The following is a 9,292-nucleotide window of genomic DNA, read 5'->3' on the forward strand; positions in this document are numbered from 1 at the left end:
TGGTGAGCTAGAATTGACTTGATAACAATGGGGTTGCTTGTGGTGATCCTAGTGGACGGCAGGCACTAGCATGGAGACATGTAGAACGTCTCCAGGCCAGACTTCCAGAGCAAGTGACAAATCAGGAGCTACTGGTAGAAGCTGGGTAAAGGCCTACTAGTGAAATCATGTAGCCACGCCTAACAGACTCCAGTGGGAGCCAGGGAAAATCTCTTGACAAAAGAATTGGTCCAAGACCTTTGGTCTGCTTCAAAGGTGCTTCTGTGACTCACACTCTCCTTCCCTTATGCTCGCTGAGCCTGGCAGGGCCTCGACTTCTCGTATGCTTGATCTTATTAGTGCCTTGATTTGAAGAAGGAAGAGCTCGCTCCAGTTCCTTTCTCTTGGCATCCCAGTCTTCGTCCCGCTGATCTAGCGGCAGTCCCTTCTGCTGGGCCACGTGTCGGTGGTCCCTGCATTCAACCTCTGCCCTAGGAAAGCGAGAAGAGAGGGATTGATTGGCACATGGGGCAAACCAGCTTCTCCTTTGCCTTGGACTCGGCCTCTCTTCCCCCTTCTGAGCTCCATGTGGGTGATTCAGCAGCAGATCAGAAGGGAAAGGGTCCGTGTGCACACTCAGGGAGGTCACAGGCACTAAAGAAACCCCAGGGGAGCAACTATCCGATGGCACCACCAGGGCTCCTGGGTGCATCTGGGTGCTAGTGAGGTAAGAGGATCAAAAAGAGAGCGGTGCTTCGTTGAAGAAGGCAGCGCTGGATCTTAAAGTGTTCACATCTGCAGAACAACTTGCACGGCATAGCTGCGAACAGAAAGGCCAGCTGTCGGAACCCACATGGAAAAAAGATAAGGTGTCTGTTCCCAGAAAGACGTCCGGTGCAGACACAGCTCCGTTCTGTCCTGAAGGGTCACTGTGAGCTGAATCACCTGTGCCGCGGTGGGTTTGGGGTTTGATTTCCTTTGTTTCATTCTGAATTGTATTTTTCCTAATCATAAATATGATGCATGTTCATTGTCTAAAATTTAGCAGTACGTCAACACCTAAGAAAATAAAGCTCACTCATCATCATACACAGCCTGTGTGTAGAACCCGCTCCTCGGGACTTGCTCTACAGGACAGAGTAGGAATGCTCCACAGCGTTTCTAAGAGGACACATCCTTGTGGCTCGGAAGCGCTGACCTGGTGCAAAATTTAACCCACTGTGCCACCGCGGCATGATGGGTGGCTTATATGGAGAATAGGTGATGATTTATAGAGGGATTGTTATTGCTCTGTTTGAGTAGAACTTGTCCCACAGTGTTGTCCAGGGTATGATCATTATGCTAATTGAACACCAGACCTTTTATTCTGTTGAGTGCCTGGTGGGGTCAAACTGCCAACTTCTGGTTAGTAACTGAGTGCTTACCATTTATCTGCCAGGGCTCCTCACAGATGGATGAGTGTATGGGACAGACAGATGGATAGCCAGGTTTATACAAGGGGGGCTTCAAAACGTTTTGGGGGAAAAATCCATTATCTTTTCTTGCAATTTTCCCACGAACTCTTTGAAGCCTCCTTGTAAACAGGTAGACAGGTAGGTAGGTAGACAGAAAGGCAGCTAGATTGTCATACAGTTTTCTATAGACATCAATGGTGAGTGATGCGCCTAGGGACATTGGTGAAAGCTGCCCCACAGAGACGCAATCTGTTGAGGAATGGGGTCTGAGAGGCGGGGCTATAACAGGCAAACCAAACCCAAATCTGTTGCCCAAGACAGTTTCAGCTCATGGTCGAGCCCATGTGTTACAGAGCAGACCTGTTCCATGGGGTGCTCTTGGCTGGACTTGTGCAGAGTGGGGTGAACTCTACTGGGTAGGGCTGAACCCGCCAGGCTAGCAGCTGATCAGAAACTGTGCCACACAGGCTCCAAACAACTGGCAAAATTCTCACTGCCGTTGAGTCCATTCTGACTCCTATCTGCCCGAAAGGACAGGGTGGAACTGCCCCTGTGAGTTTCACAGACTGTAATTATTTAGGGGAGTAGAAAGCTTTGCCTTTCTGCCACAGAACATCGGTGGTCTTGAACTGACAACCTTGCGGTTAACAGCCCAACACATGGCCACTGTGCCATCGGTGCTCCTTAAGGAACAGGCAAAGCAAACATTAGTTTAAATACAAAGTATTAGAAAAAGCTCAGTGTATTCAGAGGACAGCACACCTGCCCACCTCTCAGCTAATATGCCTCCCTTCCAACTGCCCCACCACTAACTGGAAATGCCTTTCCAATCTTCAGGTCTCCCAGCATCTTCTATCTGTCCTGCTCTTCTGGCCCTTTCCTTTTTGTACAAGGGTTCTTTCTTTGAAAGTTATACCTTGTATCAGGCAGGGAACATCTTCCTTAGTTTTATTTTCATCTTTTTATGGTAAAAAAATGCTCAGCAAAACATACATCAATTCAACAAATACTGATAATATTCTTTAAATTATGGCCCCTTCTTGTTATCTTTTCTAAATTATTCCACCACCATTAAGATCAACTTTCTGCTCCCAAAGCATCTTATCAAGGAGCTCTGGTGGCATTGTCAGTAAGCACTTGACTGCTAACCACAGGCTGGTGGTTCAAAACCACTTGGCACTCCATGGGGAAAAAGATGAGACTGTTTGCTCCGATAAAGATCATTGTGACAGAAACCACAGGGAGCAGTTCTAGTCTGTCTGAGAGTGTCACTAGGAATCTGAATCAACTTGGTGGCCGTGGGCTTTACGGTCTAGTTTTGATTTAAGAGTTAAGGATTAACTCAGGGCAATAGTTTGGGCAGGAGGGGCAGTCAGAAACTTCCATGGCTCCAGAAAGTATTGGCTCCATGAGAACTGGACGTTCTTTTCCATTTTGCCCCAGACTGGACATCGTTTATCTCCCATGCTCTGATTTGTCCTTACATCCTTTTCAGTATTTCACTCATTGCCATGTGATTTGGGATTCCTTCTCGAAAACCTTTAGGAAGGAGCCCTGGAGGCCCTTTCAGGGAAGTGTTGGACTGTGAACCCCAAGATCAGCAGTTCAAGGCCATCAGCCACTCCACAGGAGAAAGATGAAGACATCTGCTCCCATGAAGGCTGGCAGCCTCAGCGCCCTGCACAGGGTCACGGAGTTAGAATCGACTCCACGGCAGGGGCTTTTCCCTAACTTCCCCGACGGGAAGTTTCTCGTGAGAAATGCTGATCTATAGAAATGACTTGCACATGATGTCCTTGCCATTTCATCTTGAGTGTGCGTGTGCGTGTGCGTGCTTGACTCCACCTTCCTTCTCTTCTTGGCAACAGCCCTCCCTGCTCTTTTCGGAAACCACTTCTCCACTCAGTTACGCTGGAGTCGCCTGTCAGTCATCCACCCACTGGTCACGGGGTGGAGACGAGATTACACCAGAAGTTACTTGGCGAGAGCCCAAGCCACACGTTGGAGGGGTTTCAGGATTGAAAAAGAATGGGTGAATTGGAGCTTGGGGAGAGCAGTGAGATTTCCTGGTCAGAGAGATAGCAATCTAGAAGAGAAGCACCAGAGAGCGAGCAAGGACGGGGCTTTCGGGAATGGCAAATGCCAAAGAAGGTGGAAGTTGAGATGTGGAAGGAGAAGGAGCCGTTGGTTTGGTTACCAGAAGCTCACTGGTAACTTTAGTGAGAACTGATTTAGAACAAAGGCACCCTGGTGGTACAGGGGTCAGCGGTGAACCGAACGTTGGCAGTTCAAGGCTACCAGGCACACCATGGAAGAAAGATATGGCATGTGCGTCTATGGAGATTAGAGCTCTGGAACCCTATGGGACAGTTCCATTCTGTCCTGTAGGATCACAACGAGGGGAATTGGCTCGGTGGCAGTGGGTCTAGGGGAGTCAGCACCGTGATGAAGTAGTTGAAGACTGGGTGGTAGGTGAGGAAGTAGAGGAATTATTTAGCTTTCCCCTCAAGTAGTTGGATGTGCAGGGAAGATGAAACTACAGGAACTAGAGAGCCCTCGAGGTAGAAGAAGGGATTTTTTTTCAGTGTTTTTTAATAAGAACTATTTGAACATGTTCATAAGTGACATCCCCACCCACCCACCCACTAAAAACAGAGGGGAGGAATAGAAGCAAGATACAGGAGAGAACATGAAAGATTCAGTGAAGAGGAACGGAAGGCGGCCTTGCAGAAGGTATAAAGGATTGGATCCAGGGTCCATGGGAAAGGATGGCACTTTTCACACAAGGTAGGACAGGAAGACCAAGGGGGAAGAGACACAAATGTACGGAAAGTGTGTTGGTGTAGGATGTGGAAAACATGTCCCCATGGGTTTCATTTTCTCTATGATGTAGAAGGTCTCCCTCTGAAAGGCAGGGCTGAATTGGTGGAGCCTTGGAACTCCATTGATTTAGTAACCCCATCGATGAGGAGTAGGAGAGGGAGCAATAGCCGCAAGTCCTGATATTTCAGCTGAAGTTGGAAATGATTGAGCCTCTATTGATGCCCATCTACATGCCCGTGGAGTTTTTCTCTAGCAGAACACGCATAGGAGCAGAGAAAATAGGCGGCTGGCCCGTGCTGGGGAAGTTTAGGAATTATGCTACAGAAAGACAAAAGGTTAGAAAGTGAAGGTTAGTAGAAATAAAGTAGAAGCCGCAGCACAGTGTGGACTTTAGAGACAGCAGGGGAACACCTTCAGGCAGGTGATAGATTGGAAGGAAATAATACATTGAAAGAATAATGGTCTTGATGCATTCAGATACCCTGGGTGATGATCTAAGAGGGGTTCTCAACCTTCCACAGGTTGAGAACCGCTCATCTAAGATCTAATGAATTGAAGAGTCAGGGCCACATAGGAGCACCTTAAGAGTTTGAGAGGTCAATGAACAATACCTGCTGGTGCTCAGGTCCACAGTGTGTGCCAGGAATTGAGTGTAGGAACTGGGGTGAAGAGAGTCTTCTAAGACTCAAGGTTATGCCTCTCTGCTCCCCAAATATCCTTGAGTATTTCAGCTATTTGCAAGGTGAGATATTCTCTTACCCCTATCAACCACTAACAGGTAGGGATTTTGCTAAGTTAACTTTCTGAAAATACCTTATTTCAAGTTCTTAGGAGGACATTTCACTATCATCTTCAATATATTGCCTTTAATATTTACTATTTATCAATTGGTTTCTTTGGCTCACCAGGCAATGTTGCCCTTGCTCAGTAACTTACTGAAACTCTGCTTGACTGCACCAGACTATGAATGCCTAGATCCCTATTAGACCTGTCACTGTCCTGTGCATAACTGGTTACTATTTCTGTTTGCATACTTAGCTGAATGCATAAATGAACAAATGATAGAAAAACTTTCCTCTCTGGTGTGTGTGTGTGTGTGTGTGTGTGTGATTTATAGATGAATGAATACTTTAATCGATGGGAAGGTCCTTGAGGATGCTAGTTTAATTTGCGACCTCAGTTTAAAGCTGATCAAACCGAGGGTCAGAAGGCAGACTTGCCATAGGTCAGGCAGCTGGACTGAACCTTTCAAGGATCTGAAGATGGATTAAAAAAAGATCAGGCTTCCAGGTCAAAGAGAGACGGATGGAGTTCCTACCTAAGGTTTTGGTTCTCATCACCTTGCGGTCTGGGAGTGCAAGTCTGGAACACGCCCACGGCTCCATTTCCAGTAAAAGGATAGCTTGGAGGGGAGCAGTGACATTAGTGGGATCTGCACCCTAGAATCATCAACACGCTGAGAACAAAAGGGCAGCAGGCGCCCAAAGACAAAGCTCAGACGGGAAAGGAAAGAAGGAAGCACAGGGGAAAAGTGGGATTAGTAAGGTTCCATTGCGGGGACTGTGATGGCGCCCGTGAAAGGTACAGGCATTGTAAAACGGTTTGCTCTGCAAACTTTCACCCAACTCTCTCTCTCTAACACACAAACAGTGCGCACACACACACACACACACACACACGTTACAAAGCTAAAGGTGAGTACACGATTGGAGAAAATGTCCTAAAACTGATGGTGGTAATCATTGCACAACTCTTCTTGATGTGATCGAACTATTGACTTCTATGATATGTGACTTGGATGCCAATGAAACTGATGGGGGCGGGGGGGTGGTGAGGGAAAGAATCGAAAGAGGACTCATAAATCTAGGACCATGCTCTGTCTTCAAACTTGGTGCGCCACCTCCCTTCTCACCGCCATTGAGTCAATTGCACCTCATGGCGATTCATAGAACAGTGTAGAATGGCCCCTGGGGGTTTCCAAGGCTCTACATTTGTACAGGGGTAGAAAACCTCATCGCTTTCCCTGGGAGCAACTCGTGATTTTGAACTGTCAACCTTGCAGCTCAACACATGGCCCACCTCCCTTCGCTGAGGTAATTGTTGTACCATCTACAACAGTGGATCGGTGTAATGGGATCCACAGAGTCTCTTCCCAGATGGTCATTTAGTGAGATTAATCACAAGAGCAACCTGTCTGAATTTGCTTGTACATTTTCCCAGCTCTGAACCTTCCTCACAGGTACCTGGGTCTTGGCCTTTTCTAGCTTTCAAAGAAACCAAACTTACTTCTCCAGGAATGCCACACAAGTTTTCTGCCCGTAGATCTCCGCGATCCTCTTGGGGGTGTCTCCGAAGAAGTCAGGGGCGTCGATAGCCGCGTGCAAGGCATGCAGAGTTTTGAGCACGTTCAGGTGGCCGGACTCAGCTGCAAAGTGAGCTGGGGTCCAGCTCACATCAGTCACCAGGCAGGGCCTGGCTCCGTGTTCGACCAGGAGCTGCACGACCTCCATCTGCCCTTAGATGTACCCAGAAGAAATAGAATGAGCTTAACAGGAAAATGTCTCTGACAGCCTGAGGCTGGAGCCAGCCTAGATGACACAGAAACCCCCCAAATCAAACAAGTCTATTGCTGTTTGCAAGTCAATTCTAACTCACGGTGACCACATGTGTTACATCGTGGAACTGCTCCATGGTAGTCTTAATGGAAGCTTACTAAATTCACTGCCTTTCCCCTGTGGCACACCTGGGGGGCAGGGGGTCTTGTTCCACTAGCCTGGCATTAGTCATCGAGTCCAAACTACTTGCACTACCCAGGGACCTAGATGACACGGAACCCACCAAAGCCACTGCCATTGAGTCGATGCCTAGCTAGGGTTTCTGAGGCCATCACAGGAGGAAAGAAAAGAGTAAAGATGAGCTTGAACCACTGACCCTGAAGTTAGCTCAAGGCTTACCCAACAGCACCACCAAGGAAGGATCCCTTGGGTGACAGAGGAAAAACAAATTCAAACACGCTGCCATCGAGCTGATGTTGATTCACAGTGACTCTACAGGCGAGGGTAGAACTGCCCCTGTGAGTTGTGACTCTTCATGGGAGTAGAAAGCCCCAGGAAGAACTGACATTGAAGTGAGCAACCCAATGTGTAAATACTTGGCCCCCAGGTTCCTCTGGGTAACAATCGGCCTTTACGGTCCTTCCAGTTTCCACTCATCTTCACCTTGATTCTTCCCCTCTTCTCCAGACCAGGTACTCAGTCTTCCTTCTTTCACTTCCAAGAACCTGGCCTCCACCTGGGGCCTGGGACTCTGTGCCTTCCCTGTACTCCTTCCTGGACATGTCTTCCCCTTTCCTTTCCTTTGGCTGCTTACGGAAAGGTTGGAGGTTTGAATCCACCAAGAGATGCCTCCCAAATCTACTTCTCAAAAGTCAGCCATTGAGCATCCATGGAGCACAGTCTATCTGAACCCACTTAGGTGGCCGTGAGTCAGACGCAGGGACACCTCTTTTCTGGTTAAGGCTCACTCAGCTTGGAGCAGCCTCAGCGATGGTTTTAAAAACAAATATATATGTATACATATCTATATATATATTTATAATGTTAATCCTCCTTATGTGAACACACAAGCCCTTCCCATCGGGGCACATGGGTGCATGGCCAAGTAGTATCATGTGCCGCCTGAACCAAGAAACACAAATGGGCTTTGAGAACTTGGTGGGGAAATTTCACAAATTTTAATTCTGTTTCTTTCACAAACTTTTGGGAACCCTGTCATCACTCTTGGGGACTTCATTTCCCGGTTTGTAGGTTAAGGGTATTGTCACCTCACTGAGTTAGTGTGAAGTTCAAAGTCACAATGTCCAGTACATAGCCCAGGCTCAGTTAGAAGATGTACTTAGAGATCTACAAAAATGTCTCTTTAGCCCGTCTTGATTTTCCACCCAGGAGCCAAAGCAAATGTTTCAACTATAAGAAAGTCAGACTTTCTCACTTTGATGAAATTCTATTTCCAAAGCCCTGACGAGCTCGGGAGGCTGTGGTTTCCCACTCCTTTTCTCTACTCAAGCTGTGCTAGGCGCACATGCAATATATGCGCATATAATGATGGTCCGGACAAAGTCCTCGTCCTGCCAGATGTTCCAGTCCTGTTAGTGGAGGGAAGGCAGACCATTGCTCGGGGCAGTACGGCCATGCTCTTCAGGAGCCCTGACCACAGGACTATACGGTAGCATCCTGCTCCCACTTTACAGATCAGCACACTAAGGCCCAAAGAATTTTAAAAGTTAGCTTCAGGTGCTAAGACTAGTACATGGTAGTGCTAGGATTGGAGTACAGGCCCACATGGCTCCAAGGAAATGTTGTTTTCAGACCTACCTCCATCCAGTCTACTGAGCGATCACCTACCTCATGAACGGTAGAATCAAGGAGATGGACCTTTCCTAGGCTTTGACCCCTCACCTTTGATTGCAGCCCAGTGAAGTGGAGTCCGGTCATTCCAGTCCACATCCTTGTAGTTTGGATCACAGCGACCTTTCTTCAAAATCTTTTTCACTGAATTATAGTCCCCCGTGGCCACAGCTTGGTGGAGCTTTGTCATGTCTGACATTTTGGTCAATTCCATTTTATAAAAAGGGAAAAACAGAAAACCTGTGGGTGAGACATACAAGTTAGGAAATTCTCTACAATTTGTTTTTCCTTAGTAAGTGATCCCGAAGACTTCTTTCTGTATCATTGACTTTGTGCCTCATGAGTTTGCACCCAGCTTTGCTTCGGCTGTGTGCTCTGCTGAGCGTGTCTTTAGACCTTAGCTACAGTGAACTGTGCATCCTAACTCCCAACCCCAATACCATCAGTGGCTCTCCACTGCCTACACACTGGTACCTAAGCCCTGGAACTAAAATTTAATAAACCCCAAACCACACTCACTGCCACCGAGTCAATGCCAACTCATAGCCACCCACTGCGGGGTTCTGAGACGGTAACGGGAGTAGACAGCTCCCTGCCTTTTGATCTCAAACCACCTTTCAGTGCTATCTC

The 9,292-nt window shown here is 47.6% G+C and overlaps 1 protein-coding gene across 1 annotated transcript; it reads right to left on the minus strand.

The window, feature by feature from the left end:
- Positions 1–268: 268 nt before the first annotated feature.
- Positions 269–8,876, minus strand: ANKRD66 (ankyrin repeat domain 66). The gene is made up of 3 exons (XM_075554082.1): positions 8,714–8,876; positions 6,543–6,771; positions 269–470 (listed from the first exon to the last, which is right to left on the minus strand). The coding sequence occupies exons 1-3, from the start codon at positions 8,874–8,876 to the stop codon at positions 269–271; spliced, it is 594 nt and encodes a 197-aa protein (XP_075410197.1).
- Between the last annotated feature and the right edge of the window lie 416 nt (positions 8,877–9,292).

The sequence above is a fragment of the Tenrec ecaudatus genome, chromosome 7, assembly GCF_050624435.1.
Source record: "Tenrec ecaudatus isolate mTenEca1 chromosome 7, mTenEca1.hap1, whole genome shotgun sequence".
Lineage (NCBI taxonomy): Eukaryota > Metazoa > Chordata > Mammalia > Afrosoricida > Tenrecidae > Tenrec > Tenrec ecaudatus.